The sequence below is a fragment of the Macadamia integrifolia genome, chromosome 4 (genome assembly GCF_013358625.1).
Source record: "Macadamia integrifolia cultivar HAES 741 chromosome 4, SCU_Mint_v3, whole genome shotgun sequence".
In the NCBI taxonomy this organism is placed as follows: domain Eukaryota; kingdom Viridiplantae; phylum Streptophyta; class Magnoliopsida; order Proteales; family Proteaceae; genus Macadamia; species Macadamia integrifolia.
The window spans coordinates 30,602,813-30,627,818 of record NC_056560.1 but is presented as its reverse complement, the minus strand read 5'-3'; the positions used below and the strand labels follow the sequence as shown (position 1 = coordinate 30,627,818).

The 25,006-nt window shown below is 38.0% G+C and overlaps 2 protein-coding genes and 1 non-coding gene across 9 annotated transcripts; 2 read left to right on the top strand and 1 right to left on the bottom strand.

Annotated features, from left to right (window-relative positions):
- Positions 1 to 2,046: 2,046 nt before the first annotated feature.
- Positions 2,047 to 4,911, top strand: LOC122075259 (FCS-Like Zinc finger 10-like). Of its 7 annotated transcripts, none has more exons than XM_042640222.1 (5): positions 2,047 to 2,233; positions 2,407 to 2,473; positions 2,607 to 2,654; positions 3,140 to 4,239; positions 4,373 to 4,911. In XM_042640222.1, exons 2-5 carry the CDS (start codon positions 2,417 to 2,419, stop codon positions 4,524 to 4,526), a joined length of 1,359 nt encoding a protein of 452 aa, XP_042496156.1. In that variant the 5' UTR covers positions 2,047 to 2,233; positions 2,407 to 2,416; the 3' UTR covers positions 4,527 to 4,911. The 7 variants fall into 7 exon arrangements, 6 of the variants coding, with proteins under 6 accessions (XP_042496156.1, XP_042496158.1, XP_042496159.1 ...); XR_006139208.1 differs by lacking the exon at positions 2,047 to 2,233 and having other exon boundaries at positions 2,262 to 2,504; positions 4,373 to 4,585; positions 4,692 to 4,911; XM_042640224.1 differs by lacking the exon at positions 2,607 to 2,654 and having other exon boundaries at positions 2,048 to 2,233.
- Positions 4,912 to 16,523: 11,612 nt separating this feature from the next.
- On the top strand, positions 16,524 to 24,120 carry LOC122077400 (MAR-binding filament-like protein 1-1). Its single transcript, XM_042643346.1, has 4 exons — positions 16,524 to 16,948; positions 21,610 to 21,674; positions 21,784 to 21,924; positions 22,082 to 24,120. The coding sequence occupies exons 1-4, from the start codon at positions 16,666 to 16,668 to the stop codon at positions 23,801 to 23,803; spliced, it is 2,211 nt and encodes a 736-aa protein (XP_042499280.1). The 5' UTR covers positions 16,524 to 16,665; the 3' UTR covers positions 23,804 to 24,120.
- Positions 24,121 to 24,542: 422 nt separating this feature from the next.
- TRNAR-UCG lies at positions 24,543 to 24,616 on the bottom strand. Its single transcript has one exon. It is a non-coding gene; the product is annotated as a tRNA-Arg (tRNA).
- Between the last annotated feature and the right edge of the window lie 390 nt (positions 24,617 to 25,006).

The window sequence follows — 25,006 nt, the reverse complement described above, 5'->3', positions numbered from 1 at the left end:
TAATGATGTCCTCTTGATGGTTCCCTTGTAGTTTAAAGGCTTTAAAATGCGTAATTGGAGTGGAAGCAATCAGTGCCCATTTTGATTCAGGTTGAAATGAGCTTTAATCAGTCTAAAAAAAAAAAAAACCCTAGAATTGACATATCCCAAAAATATTCCAATGATTCTGATGTTTTTATCTAGAAATCGATCGTATCAAATCATTAATAATCCAGATCGATGATCGCCAAATCTTATATGAATCATGCAATTCCAGATTTGATTCGTTGACCCTTGAAACCCTACTTGTAGTCTCTTTTTATTTTTAGGCTAAACCCTAGATGTAGTCAGATGTGAATTTGAAACCGAAACCATTTACCCAAAACAGAACCAAGCTAGTTACACCAAAACCGTCAAGCCATTTAGTAAATGATTTAGTTTTGGTTTTTATTTTCAAACCAATTAATTAAACGGTTTGGTTCGATTTTAACCGTTTAACCCACGATTACAAACTGAATTAAAACCGTCAAAATTGAACTATTTACATCATCAAAATCTACCAATTAAACCATATATGACTTACTAAAATAATGAATTTCATGTAAACAAAACAAGATGAGTTTAATTTAGAGAAGAAAAAGGACCATAGCGGCTATCTAATAGCCTATTCAATTTTTTGCTCCTATTATATAGTTATATAGTTAAAACCTTGCCCCTTCAATGATTCCTTGCTCATTGATTTTGATACAAGATAAAGTTTTTATCAAGGAAGGAAATTTTCAGTAGGCATGTGAATAAACCAACAACCGGTTGCTAACTGTTTAGAAACTGTATGGATTAAACCGTGACCAAAATAGTGTAAAAAAACTTCAAAACTGACACCATTTATTAAAGGATTCTGGTTTTCAAAAGTGTAATTGTTTAGTAAATAGTTCGATTTTGGTTTTAACCAAATAATGTGAATCAAACCGAACTAAACTGTATACACTGAAATCGAACCAATTAACACCCTTACTTTGATGCATAAAGGGGTGCTCAAGCTCAAATAGGAAAAAAAAAGCCCTAAAATTGAAAAAGTACATGAGGGTCCTTCCGTCTAAGGGTGAAAAGTTTGGCCCTGACAGTCCGAACCTGTCATGGCCCGACTTGAACCCAAACAAGGCTTAGGCCAAGTTTTTTTACCCTGAGGGGCAGGTTAGGGTTGGGTCGGGCTCGGGTTGAGGCTTCAACCTAGTCCAATCAGACCTGAAATTTAACCCTAAATTTTTTTATTAAAATTTAGATCTTCTATTGGTATTTTATTTTTCTATAATTTTTAAATGTATAAGATATGAATGACAAAAATATGTCAATCAAGATTAATCTAACCATTGCAGAAGCCAACGTCAACCCCAACCAACCAAACTCAGCCTAACTTGATCCGACCCAACCTGACTCAACCAACCCTGATAGTTAGGGTCAATTAGAGAGCCAGTTTGGATTGGTATGCATCCAATAGAATTGAGCCTGAATATGAAGGCGATAAAGTGGATTGGACTTGAATTAAATTTTGAACTGAGTTAAATTTTGAATACCTAGAGGTGGGTGGGGGTTTTTAAGAAACCTAGGCATACGCAATCCTGTTGCACCCTACTTCCGTCATTTCATTTCGTTCACATCCAAAACCATTGAGTAGTCTTGGAAAACTCGCGAGTAGGCATATCCGGTTGAACCATAATTAAGGAGCTGTGGACGTTTGTCAGTTATTTTTGAACCCCACCGTCAGCTCTGTTACTTCTTCTGCTTTTTTTAGGTAGAATACTTCTTCTGCTGACTCTCTTGGAATGTGAAAGAAACACTCTTTTGAAATTTCATTTTCAATCGAACCCGAAAATATAATCGAAATAGGATGTGAGAGAGAGAGAGAGAGAGAGAGAGAGAGAGAGAGAGTACAATTTATACTTTTATTAAGTACAGATGAATACGTATTTTTCGTATAGAATACGTATCCTATGTCAATCATGAAGCGGAGATTGAGAATTGAGAGTGGAAACTGAGAAGTATATCAAACGGCTAGCTGCTACGCTGATTTTGATGAATGTGTAAGAGAGGAAGAAAGAGAAAAAGGGTAAAGAAAATAGACTAATAGAGAGTGCAGGAAGGAACAGAGTACAGAGGTGTACTGCACAAGTTTGACACCTTAAGTCGATATATAGATTTTCTTCTTTTGGAGTGCTCAGCCCTCTTCTGGGAAGTTTACAGAGGAGAAAGCCAGGTGGGTTTTCCATTTTCCTCTTGATCATTTGTTTCATTACTCATTCCAGTCATTCAAAGTTTCAGGCTCATTCCTTGAGCTCTTGGAGATTGGATTTTTGGGTTTGGATGTGAAAAATAGGAAAGGGATTTATTTAGTTTGGATTTTCTGTCTTCTGTTGATGTTTCTTTCAGCCCTGCATGCATGTTCCAGTGGTTTCAGAGTTTCTCATCTGATGCATATCAGAGTTTTGCCATCTGGGTATTTCCTATTTCGTGATTCTATGAACCTTGTCGGTGCATTTTTCCGGATTTATTTTCATTTCATATCTATTATCTATGAATTTTCGTCTGAAATTTAGATTATAAGCTCTAACAGTAAATTAATTTTTCAGCTCCCAATGCAAGGTCCGTGGGTACTGAGCTATTCTTCTTGTAATGTGGTATTGATCTATATCATTGGTCCTGAAATCAATTGTCGATTGAAATCAGGAGAGGGATATGATCTCATACGCGTTTTCAACGATCTTTAACAATTTTTGCCTGCATTGGAGGAAGATTATCCATTTGGATTTGTTAATATTGATTTTTTTATCATCAATATCCTTATGGGGTTTTGGAGCTTTTCCTGTTGATGTTTTCTCATGTGGGCAATTTGAGACTCTGGACTTATGATCGCTGAAGATTCTACTCTCTCCCTCATCTTCAATCCATGCAAGCTCCATACCTCTTTTTGTTTTTTGTTTTTTTGATCGGTATTCTTTTCTTGTTGAGTGCTAAAACTAAAAGGATTCTCACATGGTTCAGCAAATCTATGGTTATGTTTTTCGTTTTATTTATAGTGACTCTCTTAGAGTCTCGATCACACTTTTTTTTTTTTCCTTTTCCTTCATTTTATAATTCATGTTCTTATAATTTTTCAATGCAGCAAGAGGTTGTTTCTTGGGAGGGAGCTGAGATTTTGATAATGCTGAGGAAGAGAAGCCGATCAATTCAGAAAGAACAATACAAGGGTCATTTAATGTCTGATTCTGCTTCAGACACTCGCGATGTTATGGAGCAGAAGCTCAAAAGCGGTTCCTTTTTCACTGTCCCTGGTTTGTTTATAGGGTTCAACACTAAGGGTTTGTCAGATTCTGACTCTGCTAGAAGCCCTACTTCTCCTTTGGATTACAAGGTTTTTGCAAATCTATCCAATCCTTTTAGGTCTCCCAGAGCAAGTCCTGATGGGGCTCAAAAAAGCTGGGATTGCAGTAAGGTCGGCCTTGGCATTGTTGATTCTCTCAAAGATGAAGTCAAACAATCTAATAAGGGTTTTAAAACTTCGGAGAGTAAGAGTATTCTGTTCGGATCGCAGTTCAGAAACCCTTCTTCCCCAAAACATCTGTTTGATTCGGTTGATTCTTCCCTCCCAAAGGTCCATGCGGTTTCTCCAAAATCCCAGCTTGACTCTCCCCGTCTGCAACTGGACAGGTCGGAGAATGTGTTTGGAGTCGGAGAAACCCAATTAGAACCTAAGCCTTTAGGGGAAGTGCGGTCTTGGTTGTTTGATTCTGGCCGCTCTGCATCGTCTCTGAATAGCTTGACATATATTAACACCAATTTGAGTTCTGAAGATTTTTGGGCTGATAAGAAAACTGCCCAAGTTAATTCACCTCCGGTAATCAGCGGAGGCTCAAATTTTGATAATTCTTTGGTTATGAAGCCGAGTTCACTCCCTGTATCCTTTGGCTCTGATATCGGATTAATGGGGTCTCTCTCTGTGCGTGAGATTGAGCTATCTGAGGATTATACTTGTGTAATTTCTCATGGTCCAAACCCAAGAAAAACTCACATTTTTGGTGACTGCATTTTAGAATGTCACGGTAGTGAGTTAACTAGCTGTAAGGAAGAAGAGAGAGCAATCGAATTATCCCTGGAAGTTAAATGTTTGGATGGTTCTGTTCTGTATCCCCCTAATGATTTTTTGAGCTATTGTTATGCTTGCAAGAAGAGTTTGGAACAGGGGAAAGACATCTACATGTACAGGTTTGTTCAATCTCTCTGTTTTTGCATACTATATCCATTGATTGCCTTATTAATCATAACTATTGATATTGGATGAGTGAACACTGTAGAAATCAGATATTGAGACCATGTAGCTTCCTCTTCTCTTGTGTAGAGGTGAGAAAGCATTTTGCAGTAGCAGTTGCCGCTCCCAGGAAATTTTGGTTGAGGAGGAAAAGGAGAAAACTGTCAATAACTCCTTTGACAACTGTCCAGGATCTACCTACCCTGAAGAAATATTTCTTGAGGGTATGGTTGTAGCTACATAAAGGCATTGAAGGTTATTTGCCCTGCCAGCAGGTCCACGGTTGATGAAATCACGACAAAGGTAAACCCTTCGATCGTCCGTCTATCAAGAGCTGTCTATGTGAAGTGTTTAGCAGCCATGGATGATCGTTATGTACATTTTTTTATTTGCTGTGATTGTGTTTCAGCTTTCATGGTTTGTCTGGTTAAGGATGGTGGAAGCTAGTTTTCCCCTCGATAATTGGGACATTGATATATGATGAGATTTATAATTTTGATTCGGTAGGGTAGAAGTTGATGTCCTGGCTCCCCACCTTATCTGTTTCTTTATTTTCTCTTGGTAAGAGATGTTGTATAAGCCTCTAACTTGAGAAGTTCATGATTGAATATAAGCTACTTCAGATATAATCTATGTTCTCTCTGTTTTTATTTGTTGATTTTCCTGAAAGCATTGAAGCTTAACAAGTATGTGCTTCATATTATGTGGGGCTATTTAAGCCACAGAAGTGTGTGTGTTGTGCATGAAGAATGAACTATGAAATTGTTGTTTGAAAAAGTATCTTTGGGAATCCGTATTTCATGGACCTGAGCCATGTCCTCAATTGTTTTGTGGCAATCACCATATTGACAACTATTTATACCAGCATGATAGTCTTTGTGTATTCAATGATAAGCTGCATTCACTATCATATGATGCCTATTATAATTGATCTTTTCCTTTATGAATGAGATGATGTGGTAGCGGTAATCACAGGATCTAGACCTCATCTGTGTCACATTCACCATGTAATTATGTCTTGGTGAAGGAGACTGTAAACTTTACAGTCTCAACTGTAAATTTCCTAGTAACACCATTTCTTCTATCAGATTATAGCTTTCCTATTTGATTCTTATTTCTTTCAACCTTGTTCACACCCAACCCACACCTTCCCAGCTGTCTAGTTTGGCATGAGCATTTGTGAGAAGCAGGTCTGGCTTCAGTAGACTCTGCCACCTGCATTCTCTACTAGTCCAGCATTGTCAAGGGTTCTTAATCTGAGGAAAACTATCCTGATATTCCAAATATGGTTTAATCTGCATGGTCGTGGTAAGCTTCATTTCCTCTTTTAGGTGCTCCACTCTACCAAACACAGAGTAGTCGATTACCGAACTGCATATTTTGGAGCTGCAAAAGTAATTTTATTGGATTGTTCTTCTTATTCACTTTCCGAATATATGCCCAGTTCTGTTACTTGGTAGGCCTGCACCTCTCATGGTGTAGGCAGCTCTAGTTGTCACCCATTATAATCATTCTTCAGGTTATGTTGGAGAAACAGTTCAAGAAAGGTTCTCTACTTTACTGCATTTAACAACTAGGTTTACTGGGGGAATTATGATCTAGGCAGCTGTAGTTGTCATCCATTATAATTCATTCTTCAGGTTATGTTGGAGAAACAGTTCAGGAAAGGTTCACTACTTTACTGCATTTAACAACTAGGTTTACAGGGGAAATTATGATCTAATGTACACACCCAGGTGTATTTTATTTCATATGAACATTAATTCAAATAGTCTAATCTAGAGCTCCAGGGTGAGCTAAAAAACCTTTGAACACTGTATAACATTTATAATCTGCTACTGTATATGAGGATTAGAGGTGAATTACTGCACCCTCCTCCAGAAAGTAGAATCAAACTGGAAATCGTTCTTCCTACGTTGAGATGTTGGAGTTAACAGAGTTATAATCTCGTATCGATTTGTTTAGGTCCTTAATGTGTTCATATATTTTTCGATAAAAAAAAAAAATTTTGTTCATATATTTGAAGAGTTATCTCCACTTAGTGCTATAAGGTTTTGGGTTGGACTCTCCAACATGATTAGAGCTCATCTCCCTTCGTTATTCTTCCTAAGTTGTCTGTCTACGAGTAAAGTCAGGCCTGCCGAAGCAGCACATGAGGTGGAGTGTTGAGATGTTGAATTATAGAGTTATGTTACACGTCGATTTGTTCAGATACTCGGTGCCTTTATATTACCTAGGAGCTATCTCCAGATAATGCTTTGTTTTGGGTTGGGATGTCCCTTCTTTATCCTTCCTAAATTGTCTGTCCATAAGTAAAGTCAGGTATGCCGAAGCAGCACATAAGGTGGAGTGTTGAGATGTTGAATTATAGAGTTATAGTCTCACATCGATTTATTCATATCCTTAGTGCCTTCATACTTAAAAAGATATCTCTACATAATGCTTTGTTTTGGGTTGGATCCTCCAACAGCTTATCCCCACATCTCTATCTCTTAACAATTACTATCCAACACTGTGGTCCACAATGCAAAGCACTCCTGTTGCCTGAAAACAACCCTTTTGACATTAGCCTAAATCTGTTACCAGATATTGTGTACACTTCTTTCAACTGTTCCCCAGAAATCCATCCAAATTCATTCCATCTTAAACTACTACAATTAGCCTCCAGATGAACTCAGGTTTAAGTTGCCATCACAAGAGTACTGATCTGGTCCCATTTGACAACCTTGTCTGTGTAAAGTGTAAACAACTCTGAATTTAACCAAAAGGAGAAAGACCCAGACAGGGAAAGAGTCGACTAATCAAAAGATATTAGCAGCAATGGAATGAGCCATTGCCACCACATTCCTTCAAACCTAAACCAAAGAGAGAGAGAGAGAAAAAAAAAAAAAAAAGGTAAATATCCCTCACATTTCATGTTTGCCACTGTCTTAAGAGAAGAGATTCAATGCTTTACCCATATTCCTGAATAAGTGAAAGAGCTGTCACTTGTCAGCCATCTCCGCACCAATTTTCAGATTCTTTAGACAGTGAACAATTCTTTTCAAGATATAGCCGATCATAGCCACCTAAGGTCAGAGGTCAGGTCAAAACCATATTAACCCATAGTCCCATCAAAGCTTTTCGCAACCTGGGAATTTAAGGGGACAAAATAAGGTAAAGCAGGGAGACTACTCTCTTGAAATCTCACTGTTTGCAATGATGTGGTTAAGCATCCACCTTGTACAGTTTAGCTCAAGATATTAAGCATATTTTGACTATACTGGACATTAATTTTGAAGCCTTCCATTCCATCATCAAAGATCTCAAGACAGTTACCACATTCTCCATTCTCCATTCTTCATTCTCCATTCCATTTGATTATTTTTTATATACTTGAGGTGCTCTTTCTAGCGTGATATTTAACATGGTACCCTTACTTGTGAGGTGTGGCGATGTTGGGAGTTACAGAATTATATGGGTTTATTTAAATCCTCAATGCCTTTGTATATTTGAGGAGTTTTATCCATTTAATGTCTTAAGGTTTTGGATTGGACCCTCTAACATGGTATTTCTACACATAGGGGGAGCGATGGAGCGTTGAGAGTTATAAAGCGGTATAGGTTCGTTTAAGTCTTTGGTGCCTTTGTATATTTGAGGACTTTTATCCATTTAATTATGTAAGGTTTTGGGTTGGACCCTCTAAAAGAAATGTTATGTGGTTCAAGTTAAGACCTCTCGTGTAGCTATCAAGTTAAGACCTCTCACATAGCTAGCTAAGAGATCTAGGAGGAATTCCCTCCACCCCCTTTGGAGGTCTCCAAGTTCAATGCAAGCTTGTGAGACTAAAAGGTATCAATCGGTTGGTTCAGTCCAGTTGCAGTTGGGTTATTGTTGTTGTTGGGCCAACCTAGAACATTAGTTTGGTTTTTTATCAATTTGTAATTGGATTACTATCGGGTTCAACCCTATTTGGTTTTGATCAGTGCATTCGGTCGGTCTAGTTTGGTTTTGATTTCTACCAATCTATAAAACCCCTAACATGAACCAAACCGACTAGGGTTTGGTTTAGTATCAGGTGATTTGAGTATGAATTCCTGACCCACCGTTGAAAAGTTAACCCATGGAGGGGTCCAGCTAACCAGTCCAACCTTGAAAATCACAGTACGTAACAACTGAAAACGACAAGGCTTCACAGGGCCTTTAGTACAGTAGTACCTCTTAATGAGCACCAGAATAAGGAGCCACCACCACACAAAATTGGCCCTGTCAGTTTCTGAAGGGAATCAATCATCTATTCATATCCATACAAGATTGCCAAGGAATCAGATTTTGAATGGAAGAGCTTCATGGTTCGATTTAGTCTTTTTAAACCTTTAATCTTACAAAGACAATGAAAAAAATTGTACTATGACAGTGGAGAATCTTATAATCGTTGTGAACAGATAAGGCCCCAGAAATACCTGAGGCTGAGGGTAGAGCTCATAAGCATGGTTTTAGGTATCGGCCTTGGATCGGCCGACATTGATATTGGATCAGTGCATGGCACAAATGTGGGGGTATAATTGTCAAAATACCCTATGATATCGGTATCATTGAGTTACAATTGTCCAATACCAACCGATACCATCCCCGTATTCAGTTCTCCAATTCGCAATACCTAAAACCATGCTCACAAGCAACAATTGGCTTTTTCAACAATGATCCAAACCCAAAATTTTAGGTAGTTTTGTTTATGAAATGTCCCCTTTATACTTTACCATCATAAAGAGGCAAGGACTATGGTTTCAAGTATCAGTATCGTATTGGCAATATTGGTTGAGATCGATTCTCGATCCCTGATCGATTCGAATCAGTTACTGGTATCATTTCAGAGGTCAAACAATAAAAAAATTGTACTTTTTAAAAAAAGCAAGGGTAAAATCGATCGATACTTGCCAATCTAATCTGGATCAATATTGGATCCGCGTCCCTAAATCCATGGTAAGGACATTGATATGAAATTTTCTTATTGACATCCTTGATATATTAATTAATTTATATATTATTTTTTATATCTTTTTATATAACACATTTTTTTTTTTCTTTTAGTGAGGATACCACTTTCAAATAAATTTGAAAACCCTTTTTAGTCATGACTTAAACAATTTTTAGGAATAAGATAAATTGGAAATTATTTTTTATTTATGAAAGAAAAAATAATAAACATAAAAATAAAATCCTGAATACATCAATGTCTGCATTAGAAATAACAATGATAGATTTTTTGTTTATGGCTTTGGAGGCCAATTGTGCCATAAGAAGGACCATGACACTAGTAGGCCTAAGCCAAAAAAGATTGAGGGAAACAATTATAGACATCCAAAAATAGAGGAACCACGCTCCAAGGCCACGATGTGATACTTTGATAAAAAAAATTAATTGTTCGCTTCAAACTTTTTTGATATTCTTCCACCCATTCAAAATTGCTTGCTTCAATCTAAGAAGAAAACCCTGAGTACTGGTTTCAATATATTTTCCTATGATCCAATGGTTAGCAGTCAATGAGGCACATTTCTTAAAGGTGCAATTAGCCCATCCAAAAAAAGTATTGTTACATGCATTTGAGACACACTAGCACAAATCATGATGATGAAATCGAAGTTGGGAAACAAGATGTCAAAAAATCAGATTGATGAGGGATCACTTGTGGTTGTTGGGTTGGTTATATGTTCTAAATATCCCTATAGAGATGACAGACATTAAGCAAAGAGAATGCCTTCGTTGATTTAGAGTGAGAAACATAAAATGAAGAGTGAATCAATTTAAATATTTTTTTATCCATGAGTAGTGTATGGAAGTTGTTAATGGAGAAATTGTAGTAGTGAGTAGTTACCTAATTTCTTGCCTGTGTATTTATAGATCGTAAGAGAGTGACTAAAGGTAGACTTTTGATTGTGTTTAACCCTAAAACAAACTCTTGGAATTCTCTAGAGTTGTGAGGGTATTCGCTCGATGGAACCAAACTGAATAATGAACACAAAGATAGAGAGAGATCCTTTAGAAATTGATCATAATAATAAAGTTTGGAGAACTAGGAATCTAAGATAGGTCGATGGAGATTTTATTAAAAAGGAAAATCTTATTATAATCGGAAAAATGTGTTGGTTTTAATAATGATGAGTCATTTTTTAATTATCTAAACCTGTTTTAATCCCACATTGAATAACTTTTGAGGATAAAATAAGAGGTACCAAAAAGAAGGTTACAACTTCTCACTTCACCATTATGGTAACAATAAGAGGCACTCTAAAAGGGAGTGTTATTGAAATATGTGGCATGAATTTCTAGATAAAGTATTTTTAACTGAAATCCATTGACTCCATTGGTTGAAAGGGAAATAGAGGGAAGGGAAGTGAATTCAGAATAATAAAGCGAAAACTTTGTAATTGTTACTTCATGATTCCATGACTATGAAAATGATCCCCTCCTGTGTTTATTAGTGCAAACTTGAATAATAGGGAAGCGGAAGAGATGAAACAACTAGGTTGAGAGTATCGAGCTTGACACGTTTATTGCCTGACCTAGGTCGGTCCAATTAATCCCCGATATATTTATTAAAAGGGCATTCACGATGTAGGTAACGAACCCATTGGGCGCTCGACCGAATCGACACGTTTTTATGCCCAACTTGAACCTACTTGTTGTAGCCTGACCTAGCCCAACCCCCTTTGATACTACATAAAATTCATATTTTGCCACTACTAGTAAGAAATTAATTAAGCTTTCTTACCCTTTGCTTTGTAGTAGGATTTAATTTAATTAAGCTTTATTTTATAAGTTGTAATGGTCATAATCTCTTCTTCTTTTTTTTAAAGAACAACCATAATCTCATATCACTTATCTTCTTTATTAAATATTTGCGTCACATATTTCTGGGCCTTCAACCCACTTAAGAATAGAATTTTAAGGTAGGCATGTTTAGAGTCTGTTTAGACTTAAATGTTGTTTTATGGTTGTCCTTGTTGGCAACTCGACCACGTGGCGATGATGATGTGGTCAGTTTGGGTGACATAGATGAAAATGATGACATGACAGTGTTTAGTATCACCGATGAGATAACAGAACTATTTGGTATACATGGAATGGTTTGATACATCCTTAGTATGTGATGCGGGTTTCTGGGTCAAAACTGACAAAATTGGCCTATTTACGATCGGAGGCATTTTCGGCAGTGAAAATGATATTTTTGGAAGATTGTTTCTTCATAAAAAATATATATTGTAATTTATCTAGTCCAGTGCATCTGATTTTGTCGCATTCCGACACCGTATGAAGATGTTACGGCATTTATGGCAGTCGAGGGCAGTTTCGACATTGAAGATGAATTTTTTAAAGAAAGTGTTCTCATGTAACAATACGAAAAAAATCCAATCTTTCCAACGGTTCTGATTTCATCACGTTCCAATTCCGTATGAGAAAGATACGTCATTGGAAAGGTCTAGGGGCATTTTGGTCTTTTTACATGGATGATTCATATGATTGAGTCTTCTGAAAAGTCGTAGAGAGTCCAGTTACGGTTCCAATGCACTTCGTTTCATCTTGATTGGATATCGTATGAAAAAGTTATAAGTGTTTCTGTAAAGTTGGTTCGAAAATCCTAACCGAAAATCCATCAGTATGCTCTCGGTGTTGGGTGGATTTTTCGGAATTTAGTTTTGAAAAATTATGGGCTTTTGTGTAATTTTGAGATTTTAAAGGTCTTAGTTGATAAGGGGTGTTTAGCACTGGAAATATGAAAGCAGGGGCTTATGTATATATAAGAGAATCAGAGGGATCCTTAATACACGTCTCAGATTGAGCCACGTCGGTTAGATTCAGATCTAACGTCTCGTGCAAGAGTTAGCATTGAAGATGCTTATACGAGGCTTCTCATTAGTAGAGTGTATTATATTTAATGGTTTGGCGCTTCACCTGATCATGTTTCCTATAGTGTTACGCATGTGCAAAAAGGGCTACAGATAGATGCCATTTAATTTGATCTCATGAGATCTAGATTAAACTAGATCTAAAGATCTTCATCCAACGGCTGTAATCTGTTTCAGCCTTCATGAGAGATAGCCGACAACCACCATATTTTGTGCTGATGTACCCAATGGCACGTCGACAACGTATCTGACGATGTCAGCGCTTGCGTCACGCTGACATCATCAGTTGACTCAGTTATTCTAATCTTACGGTCAAGATTTATTAGCCGTTTGAATAATTTAACGGTTGAGATAAAAAATGGATTTTGGATTAATCCGATGGCCCAGATTTCGCCCCTGTTGCGTGCGCCGCCGGCGTAGCCTACGCCAACCTCCGAAGATTCTATTTTGAGTGTTCTGGTTGGTCCAACTTCAAATGGCCATATCTCCCTCATTTTAATTCCGATTTGAGTGATTCAAGTTGGAGATTCTTCATCTCTCCAAGATCTACATACCAGAGGAAGAAATCGGGCAGAAGGGTTGCTGAGGTGGTCGGAAAAACGAGTTGAAGCTCGTGGAAGGCTAAGGGTTTGAATGAAAGACTTCGATCCTCTTGCACTTCATCCATAGCCCCCATTAGAGGCTTAGGAAGCTATTGAAAACCAAGGCAGCAAGCTCTATTGGTTATTGCCAAGAGAAAGAAAAAGAAAATGGAAGAGAAGAGAAGAAGAGGGAAATAGAGAAGAAGTTTTTCCCTTTCTTTGTGTGTGTTTTGAATGCCTCTCAAGAAAGATTTTCTCAAATCCAATTAATGGAGTTTGATGGTTCTTGTTGAGAATACTATTTTTTCATTAAAGCTTTATTTACAAGGAAGACTAGAAGAGGAGAAGTAGAGAGAGAGAGAGGAGTGTGTGTGTGAATGTGAATGCCATTGTTACTCCATGAAAGTAAAGACAAGGAGAAAAGAAAGAAGAAGAAGAAGAAGAAGAACATAGAATTTGGTTCTTGTGAGTTGCTTCAAGAAACCCAAGTGCCAACCGGGGTTGAAGCATTGGCGGCACCGAGAAAACGTGGTTCTGGTCCGCATCAAGTGGAGATCGACATTATTGCATCTCTGACGGTTACTCCTTGCCAAGGTAACCTCACTTTTGCCAAATTTCCATTATTATAAATCATTGTAGGCAAGATGTTTGATAAAATGCCTAAGTGATAGTTGTAGTATATTTGGGAAAAATTTGCATGTATGAGTGCTTCACTATAGGACATTGTTATAAGCCAAACATTCCTTTTTATTGGTGTTCAGTGGGTGCTGGACACAGGAGCTATGTGTTCCTTAGTAGGTGCAACTATCTAAACCTATTTGCCGTGGGTGCGGCCTCTCAGATCATTCTGAGAAAACTAGGGTGAAGACCTAGCCATTGTATGTCATTGGTGGAAACTGGGAATGTGTTTCCTTGGCTGTGGGTGCAGTTATAATTAGTATTGAGTAAATGCTGAGCCCGACAGTAGGCATTACTCTGTGCATGTAGGCAACTGGCCGAAGCACGTATTTCTTGTGTTGTGGATGTATATGCTCATATTTGTATTGTGGATTGGAGTGCTTGGCTGCAGAATGGGTGTGTACATCTGGTAGACCTGACCACTTGGTGGTGCAGTGTGAATGTGCATACAACTGTGTATGTATATGATAGTGATTACCGTGTGAGGTTTATGAGACAGCTCTGGGCAACAATACAGGTTATGTGAGTAAGTTCCGTGCAACAGTAAGAATGGTCAGTAGTATACATAACAGCTCTGAGCAGCATTAATAGAATGTGCTATTAAAGTGTAAATAGTGATTGCCACATCAGAGGTACAGTTGGAAAATGAAAAAATATTTGGCACACTGATTCACCCCCCTTCTCAGTATCAATCGGGACCCAACATTAAATAGGTTTGTAGACTGTTTAAAGCCAAGTTAAGCCCGTTTAAGGAAGCCCGACACCGACCGCCCCGATTATAAACTGTACCATGTCCCCCAAAGCTAAGCCCATTTACTGAAATGGGTGTTCACGGTGCAAGGCTTCCAAGTAGTCAAGCTCGATTAGGCCTGATCGAGACCTGCCTGGCCCGACCGATTGACACCCCTAGTACTATACATCTATTCTAAATTTTCAATAGCTTCGTTTTGTTATAAGAAAGAACTTTGTTTAGCCTGAAACTTGACTTGTAACTAGGGGATCTTGGGATCTACATTTCCTTAATATTTTAGTTCAATCCTATCCATGGATTTAAGGGATGGTATCGAAATGTCTGATATCGATCTAGATCGGATTGGATTGGTATCTATCGATCAATTTGCCCTTGCTTTTTTAAAATGTATAATTTTTTTTTACTATTTTATCCTAAAAACGATATGGACAACCAATTCAGATCGACCAAGGATCAGGGATCAATTTCAATCGATATGGCTGATACGATACCAATACTTGAAACCATTCATCCTATCAACCATTTAGTAGAAGTTGCTATCCGACTAAGACACTTGTTATCTGGACCATCAGACGACAAAGCTTTTACACCCCTTGTGTGTTTCACAATCACTTTCAAGTGTTTGGAGAGGACTAGTGGTCTCATTTTGATGGGAGTATGGGTCTCATTTCGTCAACTCTCATAGACCTTAAAGAAAATAAAAGAAAAAAAAGTACAAAAATTATACTTTTTTCTTAGTTTAAGAATTTTTTTTGGGAGAATTACGTGATTACCCACTATTGGGTTTGTCTTTACAAAAATAACCATGTTATGTTTTGTTGAACGGATTTACCCAAAACTAGTTTTGCTATTACAAAAATACCCACAATAGTGTTTTTCATATGCCTTCCATCATACGCCTACCAGTTGTGCATGTGTTTTCTTACAATCGGTTATAATGTTTCCGATATAACTCTTAATTCTCTCCTCCAATCAGCCCTAAAAGGTCCGATGTCTATCTTTACACCTGTGCCATGTTCTTCCTCATTCCCCACCCCACCGCCCTCCACTGTAATCTTGCCCCATGACAAGTAGAGGAGCTCATATGGCATCGGGGTTCCATTAGAATACCGAAATTGAGCTCAACATTCGGTTGATGCTTATTGGGAGATTCCTGTAACCCATCCCCCTGCAACCTGACCACTGTTAGAGTTATTGGTAGTGGTATGCGTGTTTCTGTGAACTTTCAAACAATCTTTACCTCATCAGGCTCCCTTATATATGTGGAATTGATCTCGGTAAAGCTTCCCTCCTTAAGGTCGACCTTAACTCTATTAATTACACAGTGAAGATAGAAACACACGCACATTACCAACATCTCTGAAATCGATAATTGAAACAAGAGGTGCTCTGAAAGCGATTGGTCTTAACTTGATATTTTCTCATCTGAAAAACTTTGTTTATGGGGTTTTAGTGTTTTTGAGTAACTTTGTTTATGGGGTTTCTAGGGTTTTGAAGGTTCAAGCAATTGGTCTTAACCGGATATTTTCTCATTTGAAAAACTTTGTTTATGGGTTTTTAATGTTTTTGAGTTACTTTGTTTATGGGGTTTCTAGGGTTTTGAACGTTCCCCCTTTTTCTTTTTCTTCTACTTCCGTTGGGTTTGTATATCTGATTTGTTGGGTTGGTGATGTGCTTTGTTGTTCATTTTGACGTCAGTTCATTGAAGAAAGGAGTAAAGTAGTGAAGGAGAGAGGAGAGAGGAGAGAGGAGGGAGGAGGTAGGAGGTGAATGAGTTTGTCAGGGGTAAAAGTGTCCAATTCGTAGGTATACAAATGACAAAATATATGGAAACACTGTTTTGGGTATATTTGTAATACGGAAACTTATTTTGTGTAAATCTTTTGAGTGAAACATAACATGGGTATTTATGTAAAGGCAAACCCAATAATGGGTAATCATGTAATTTTTCTATTTTTCTTTATACTTGGAATGTCGTGATCCAAGAGAAGATTCAGCTTTTTTAATTTCAAAATTTCAAAATTTCGAACTGTGAATTTTTTGTTTTTTTGCTAATTTTTTTTTTTTTGCCAAAAACACATAAAAACATAAGAAAATACAAAAGTTTTTTTTTTTTTCTTTTAATGATAACCAAATATATATACATTTTTTTTTTTTCTTACCATTCATTTATTTTATTTTCTTCTCTTTTCTAGATTCTTTTTTCTTTTCAATTTTTTATTTTTCTTCTCTTGCCTAGCAAATAGCCTAATTTTCATTTTTCCTGTTGTTCTTTGCATCTAAAAAAATTAAAGAAAGGCCCGGTTTCAGTGTTTTGGTTTAAAACGAGAAAATGGTCTTATTGAAATTATCTGGAGAAGCAGGGGTAATTGGGTTGATGCTCACGGATGCTCGACTACTGGCGTCGCAGTAGAGAGATCCAAACTGGTCTAACGCAGTTCCGCAGAGTCTCAGTGCTCCATTTATGCCGGCGACGAAGCAAAAGCGATGAACTTTGTGATGGGGAGCCCTTGCTTTCTGCAATCGCCACTGTATCAATCTCTCACACCCTCTTCTTCTTATCCTCCATGTCTATCCTTCTGTTCTAACCCGAAAAATGTAAAGCCCAAAAAGAAAAGTAAAAATAAGAGCACAATAGCCATTGCTTCTCTGAGCCCGGAAGGCCCCAGTGAGACCAAGTTCAACAGAAGGAGAGGAATCTTTCTTCTGGGTATCTCTTACTTTTCATTCATTCAGTCCAAGGCGAGAGCTGCCGATGCTTTGACGAAAGGTTAGTTCGAAATTCGATGTATTTTTCCTTTTTTTTCTCTGGGTTTGCTTTTGATGGGAATGGAAGATTATTGAAATTTGACTTGAAAATTGAAATGGGAACCAAGTTTTGAAATGGGTGAGGTGGACTTCTTGTTTTTTCCCTTTTGTTAGTGCTCTGGGTTTCTCTTGCCAGGGAAAAAATGGGGGAGTGAGGAGGAGAAGAAACATTGTCAAGGGTTCTATTGATGCTGAATAACTCTGTCATTGGATTGTCTATTATGCTTGAATCGTTCTCTGTTTGTAAAGGCAGTAGGTCTTTGGGCTTTGCAACATGGCTGAGTTCTGATATGTTACCTTGCTCTAAGTCTCCCTATTTTTGCACTTGATGAATTCCCCCAAACCCACCCACCACACACCCCCCCCCCCCACAAAAAAAAAAAAAAAAAAAAAGAAAAAAAAAAAAAGGAACAAGAAAAGAATTTCTTTGAGTTTTTTCTATCTTGGCCATGAACAGAATCGTCGAAGCTAATGGGATGACAAAGAAATTGCGTAGAAAATTCCTCATGTTTGTGCTGATTTGCAAAAGAAATTAGTATCCAAATTGTGATTAGGAACCATGTTAGGATGCAATAGAGGCACAGTAAAATGATGATATGAAATCCTACCAAAAAAAATGATGATATGAAAACTAAACCAGCTGGGTGGAGGAATACGGTCATGATGGATGCTATAGCCATAAGAGCTACATCTTGACAGTAATTCTCAAGACGAGTTGTTCATGTCATATGTACAATTAACGGAATACAACAACAACAAAGCCTTATCCCAACTTAATGGGGTCGGCTACATGGATCCAAGAAAAGCCAAAAAGAATAAGTGTTTATGATAACTATGCCTCCATTCAATTGCTTTCTTTGTTCTGCTTACAGCCTAACAGTTCTAGACCCGGAAACTTAGGCCCTCTTTGGTATGGTTTCTATTTCTGTTTTATCCTATTTCTGAGAAGAATTTGTGAGACAAATAGAAATTGTTTGTTAATTAGTGGACCTAGTATATTCTAGAATGAGAAATAGGTTGGGTATGCCTTATGTGTAGAATAAATTCTGTAATGCTGATATTATTTTATGGCAAACATTCACATCACAAGGTCTGTGTTTTTTTCAAAATCTCACAAGACATGGTTGTGTCTCCCACATTTCAGTCCTTTGGTTCCCTTATGCTTCCTTTGCCACGTAATGGTTGGAAATGAGGACAGGTAAATGCGGCAAATTCTATCTCCAAATCTCTCTTCCATTGTAGAAATAGCTTTTCAGACATGCTTCACCCGATGCATCATCCCTAACTTTTTCTACCAATGGCATTAGATATAACGAAACTACAAACCCAACTGAGATTGTAAATAAATCAGACTAAGTTGAAATGAGAATCATTCCAGTGGTTCTTAACTTCATGTTATCCTCCAGTACTACTAGCATTTCAAAGCCTGCCACGGACCGCCATCATCTGATTGACCCACGATATCAAATCAAAGGACAACTATAGGGACCCTAGGCACACTGTGGTAAAATGAAGTCTGATAACACTGAAGTGGGGTAATGGGATTACAAATCAAAGCAAGTAGATTAGTGATGTGAATTTCGAGCCGAAAAAGTCGAGCCTAACTCTGCTGAGTAAGTCCCTAAATTTCAGATTTAGAGCTTCGAGGAAGGGAGAAAAAAAAAGTGACTTTGGCATAGTGTCCATCTCTATGCCACATTTTCCATTGGAAATATTGAATGAATGAATTTCCAATTAAGAACCACTACACAAAGCAAGCGAACCTGAATATTTGGTATCCATGCAGTATAACAAAGACAGACAGGGAGGGAGAGCTTGATACCCACGTCTGTATGACCATCAAAATATCAATGTCACTAGGACCATAACAATCAGAGAAGAATTTGGAGTTTTGACCATTTGTAAAATGGAGGAGCAGAGAGAGGTCCACGTAAGCAGCAATGATCAAACATCACTTCTCATCTACAGGCTCTACATAGGCTTGGCCCGTTCCCGTACTAAGTAATGTAGATTAACGCGACCATGTTATGGGAAACGTCCAAATGCTCCAGATTTTTCATCTGGCTGACCACAGCAGGGAGTAGACCTTGAAGAGGGTTGAAGCTAACATCAAATACAGTAAGCTAGGTTGAGATGGCCGATCTGAAGTAAGGGCTTGCCAGTGAGTTGTCATTCATAAAGATGATCTTGAAATAACCTAGAGGGGGGTGAATAGGTTATACTAGTGGAAATTAACTCTTTTCGATGTATGGGTCCCAAGTGTGATTTCAAGTTAAAAACGATGCTGAATAAATAAAATAGGCGCAATCACACAACACAAGATTTATAGTGGTTTGACTCAATCCGAGTCTAGTCCACTCCCTACAAGAATCCTCTTGTAAGGTATTCCACTAGTTCTCCCTTTTATTACGGTAGGTAGGGAAGTAAACCTTTACAATCTTTTTCACGGATAAGAGTATCCTTATAAATCTCTTTTACAGGTAGAGAGGCGCCTTTACAATCTCTTTTGGAGGTAGAGAGACACCTTCCTCTTTTTAGGATAAGAGAATCCTTACAATCCTAAGTACAGTCTAGAATTGTAAAAACATAAATAAATAAGAAGTAGTGGAATAAGAGGAATACCTCAAGTGTGGTGCAAATGATAAGAATGAGAGATGAATGATGCACCTTTTGTAAAGTCCTCTTTTATGGCTTTGACTTGCACAGGAGAGAGTGAAGGACTTGATTAAGATTTGAGCCTTTTGTTGGGATTAGAGTAATCGAACGACTCAAGTAGAATAGAATAATTTTAATGACTCTTGAATGCTTACAATAATGCTCTTAATGCTCTTTCTTAATACTTATTTAATTAAGAGTGGTTTGGGTATTTATAGGTGAGCTTAGTGAAGCATTTTAGGTAGGAAATCAGGCTCTAACGGTCGTATTCTAGGACCACCGGTCGACTGCCATCGGTAGACGGTCGTATTCTAGGACCACCGGTCGACTGCCATCGGTAGCCGGTCTACCGAAAAGAGCCGTTGAGGTTAAAAACTAGCCGTTGGAGCTTTTCCAGGGAGGCACCGGTTGACCGGGACTTTCTACCGGTTAACCGGCTATGGTACAGTTCCGGTCGACCGGGGCTTTCTACCGGTCGACCGGCTGTGGTCTCGGACAGTTCCAGTCGACCGGGGCTATCATCCGGTCGACTGCCAACATGACAGACTGTTTTGACAGAATGCTGTCATACTGACCAGTCGTCAGTGTTTTGATCATAACTTTTCGGTCCGACCTCGGATTGACCTGAGATCAGTTGTGTTGGAATCGCGACTCAATTTCCTACAACTTCTATGAAGGTTTCATCTCCTGATACTGAATTTAAGATTACCCAAAATGCCCTTGAGTCAGGTTAATCTGTTTTCACAGTTTTATTAGAGCATATTGCACTCTACCACCTAAGGTCATTCTAGTATGATGCATGAGGTGCGTACGTATGCAATGTGTGTACAATTTACAAAATATATTCTCTATCCTATGGTCTTCATCTTGGGTCTTGATATCTTCATCATTATGGGTCTTGATGTCTTCATCTTCGGTCTTGAATGTCTTTATTATCTTGGGTCTTGAATGTCTTTAAGCTTCAAGGTCATGTCTGCATGAGTTCAAACCTTGATGTTTTGATTCGACCTTCTAAGTGTTTCTTTAAACTGATTACACTTTCTTCAAGCTAATCACATTTTATCAAACCAAGTTAAAGACGTATGTTTGTTTGTTAACACCAAAACATAGCAAGGAGTGTGGGCATGTTTCCCAACAGATCTCATTGAGGATCGGGCCCATCTCGCAAATGCTGCCCGGGATGCATCCACCCAGATCGCTGTCAAACATGATCAACACCGAGATGGGGGGTTGCCCAGGTTCTCAGGGATGCTGAAGTGGAACCGCTTGTCACGAAGAAGAATGCATCGAGGTCTTTGATACGTTTGTTTAAAGAATAATGTGAAATGGCCAGGATGCCCTTGATTTGAGCTGTTATGAACACATGCTCATTAGTACTTTAGCACAAAGTAGGCATAAAAAGATTTTTGCTTGAGAAATAGAATGAGGTCCTCCTCTATTTCTAGATTTTTGTGAGAAACAAAGGAGCAATCATACCAAACAACTGTAGAAATAGAAACAAAAATCATATCAAAGAGAGCCTTAGGTCATTGTTGCATCATTTGGACTGTTGAGGTTTGGCATCTGCAAGACACACCCACAAAATCCTATGGACATGTTTTAATAGCTCATAAAGGGCATGTTTTTTACAATATTATGAAAATGAAGGTAGCTCATATTATCCTTCTCTAGATAGATTAATTAGGAAAGACAGTTTGGCATTTTGAGCTTTGAACATGTTGTAGATTGTTTCAGACTTGTCTATGTTCATGGACAACTCCCTCCTGTGGCCTAATGTAGTCAGCCTAATATGAGGTCCTTCAAATTGCTGATAAGCATCCGTGCCTTCTATAGATAATTTTGAAGATTTTAGACCCAACTCTGAAGTTTTACAGTTTCTGTTGTGACATCAACAATTCCTTATTGATGTTTCTTTTTTTGTTTCTTTGTTCTTTCAAATGAACTAATTTTATTCCTTCATCTGATCAGAGGAGCAAAGCATAATAATGCCAGGGAGCAAAGGTGTTCAAACAGCTAAAAATATTCAAAAGGAGGTGTGAACCTCTGCCCCCATTTTTGTGCTGCAGAAATAACGGAACAGATTTTAGGGCTAAACTTCATTCAAGCTTGAAATATCTGAAATTGGATAGCTTTTGTGTACAGAAACTACATCAGGGAGAAGCACAACCAAATCCATTTGTGGCTCTTTTGACTGCAGTTGGCATCCTTGGTTCAGGTGTGCTTGGTGCATTATATGCATTAGCCCAGAAGGAGAAGGCAGCTGCTGAAGCAACAATTGAATCTGTATAACATCTCCTTACCTCTATATTAAAGTTATTTTATTTTTCTTGTTATTATTGATCTTTTTGGTTCTGTTTATATTCTAATCTTATTGTGTTACTAGAAGGTTCATCTAAATGGACCAGTGGTTTTTAATACTCATGCATGGTTTGAGATGCAGGTAAACACAGAACTGAGTAAAAAAGAGGCAGCCATGGTTTTGCTGCGGAACAGTGCTGAAAGAATGCTACTGAATGAACAAGAAGAGCGGGCCAAGCAAATTAGAAAGGTAAAGGAAGAACAGCAGTCATTGTTAGAAGAAGTGGCTTCTGTAAACAATACAGTAACAGGCTTACAGAAAGAGCTACAAAATGAGAGAAGGTTGGTTGAGGAATTTAAGGTCCAGATGGATAGAATTCAAACTGATCTCAGGAAGGCTGTCGAGGACAAGAACATTCTTGAAGCCAACCTGAAGGAGAAGGTTGACTCAATTGAAGTGTTGCAGGAAAGGATAAATTTGCTAAGTCTAGAGATGAAGGAAAAAGAAGAAAAGATTAGAAATCTCAATTCCTCACTTGTGGAGAAGGAGATGGAGTGTAAGAACTTGGATTCTATCTGCAAGCAAGCCAAAGCTGACCTAGCAGAAGCAAATATGGAAATGAAAGCTGTGAAAGAGCAACTCTTTAGGACTCAAAAAGAACTGGATTTGAAGAACTCTGTAGTAGATGATCTGAATTCCAGAATACATTATTTAAATGCTGAAAGAGATGACAATAACAGAAAGTTTGATGGTCTTCAGGAAGACTATAACAACCTGAAGTTGTCTTCTGAAAAGAAGGCTGCCTCAGATGCTGAACTCTTGGCAAAAAGGGGGCAAGAACTTCATCAGCTTGAAGAAAAGCTTGAGCTTGCTTTCAATGAGGTAAACAGGAACCAGGCTTCAATCTCCAATTTGATGCAAGAAAGGAATGATTTGAAGAAAATGCTGGAAATAGAGGTAAGCAAGGTGAAGAACCTGAAATATGAGCTCCAAAACACTAAGGAAACTCTTGGAGTTTCAAGGGTTGAGATCTCCGATCTGTCAAAAGAACTGAAACAATCAAGAAAGTTATGCAAAGAGCTCGAGTTTGAAGTTTTGAAGATTAGGGCTGACTTCACCGAAGTGCAGGAATCATTAAAGAAAAGCCTGGATGAGGCAAGGTCAACTTCGGAATTATCGTCAAGTGAGCTTGCATCAGCAAAGGCACTTCTGAAGAATACTAAAGAAGAGCTCCAAATTGTGTCCAGTGAGCTGGCAGATGTAACAGAAACTCGTGATAAAATAAAGAAGGAACTGGTTGATGTCTATAAAAAGGCAGAAAGTGCTGCTCAGGGTTTAAAAGAAGAAAAGCAGAGAGCTGCTTCTTTGAAGGAGGAACTACAGGCATCAGAAAAGAAAATCTTAAAAGACAAGGAAGCAAGAAAGCGTCTGGAAATGGACGTGGAAGAGGCCACCAAGTCACTTAATGAGATGAATAGAAATGCTTTAATGCTTTCAAGAGATCTAGAGATGGCTAACTCTAGATTTGCTAACCTTGAAGAGGAGAAAGATATAATTTACAACTCCCTTGTTGAGCAAAAAAATGTCTCACAAGAAGCCCGAGAAAATGTGGAAGATGCCCATAACCTTGTAATGAAGCTTGGCAAAGATAGGGAGAGTTTTGAGAAAAGAGCAAAGAAGCTTGAAGAGGAACTGGCTTCTGCAAAGGGCGAGATATTACGGTTGAGGAGTAAGATGAGCTCATCAAGAACTCTTGTAAATGATCCACATCAGGAAAAGTTCACAGGTGAGAACAACACTTCTGTTGCTGTGAAGAGAATTAGTAGGAGGAGGAAGGGTGACACCCAGTCCGATGCTTCTTAATAAGCTGTTAAATTTTGTTGTTTGTATTATGCTTGTTATTTTCTTTTTGTGGAGCCCTACTATATCATCAGGCTTCTTGATTAACAAAGTGGAAGGTCCAGATTGGGACACATCTCTACAGTACTGTATGTGTAATAACTGTATTCTTTTAGGTAGAACAAGAGAAGTGAAAAGGGAAAAGTGTATTTTTATATGTTAAGAGAGAAGAGATTACAATATCCTTTCTCAGTAGGAAGAGATACTTGTGTAGTTGCAGTCTCCATGCCCTGTGTTTTTCAAGCTTTATTTTGATGGTTGCTCACTTGTTAGCCCTGGCAGTCTGGTATCAATAGAGCAATCTCTGATTGGGAGGAGGGAAGAATTCATCACAACTAATTGCGTTCAAGTTGACCATTTAAACAGGATTCATGATATCATTGTTGAAGGTGAATTTGACACTCCTTGCAGGCTATCTATCACACATGATTACAAAATTTAAAATCATCTCCTCCTCAATGTGAACTTGACCATTTAAGAGGATTCATCATATCAGTGTCGAAGGTGGATTTGACAGTCCTTGCAGCATATCCACCTTGATCTACCAGTACGATTTATGAATCTGTCAGCAGAGCATAGTTAGCAAAATAACTGTGGAAGTGGAGTGAGGGAACAGTGGGATGGAGAAGAGAATAACAACTTAGAACATGAACCTGAAGTTTAAAAAAGGCAAAAAACAAATAAGTGAAATGAATGATTGATTCGACCACAGTGGGAGTCGAACCCACGACCTTTTGATCCGAAGTCAAACGCGCTAATCCACTGCGCTATGCGGCCTTTTATGTGTTGTAAGTGCTATTAAATTTTAGTGGTTTCGATAATCATTAATAGTAATTTCCCACTTTTACTGCGAAAAAAAGAAAAAGGAAAATAACCAAGACGGTAAATGTGTTTGGTTACATAATTCCTTAGAAAGTCTTTCTACTGAAACGCGATTCTTTTATTTTTTTTTATATATATTTAATTGTTTGGTTGTTTTTTGAGTTGGTTCTACTTGGGAATATTAATTCATTTGAAACACCTTGCAAAGCTAAATGTGGTTCATCTGAGAAATAAGGTAAATAGAAAAACTCTTATTTGACACACATAATCCTAGCCCTCATATAAATAATTCATATTAAGTGGTGATTCGAAAGAATCACAAAAATCAGGATGGGTAACCAAATA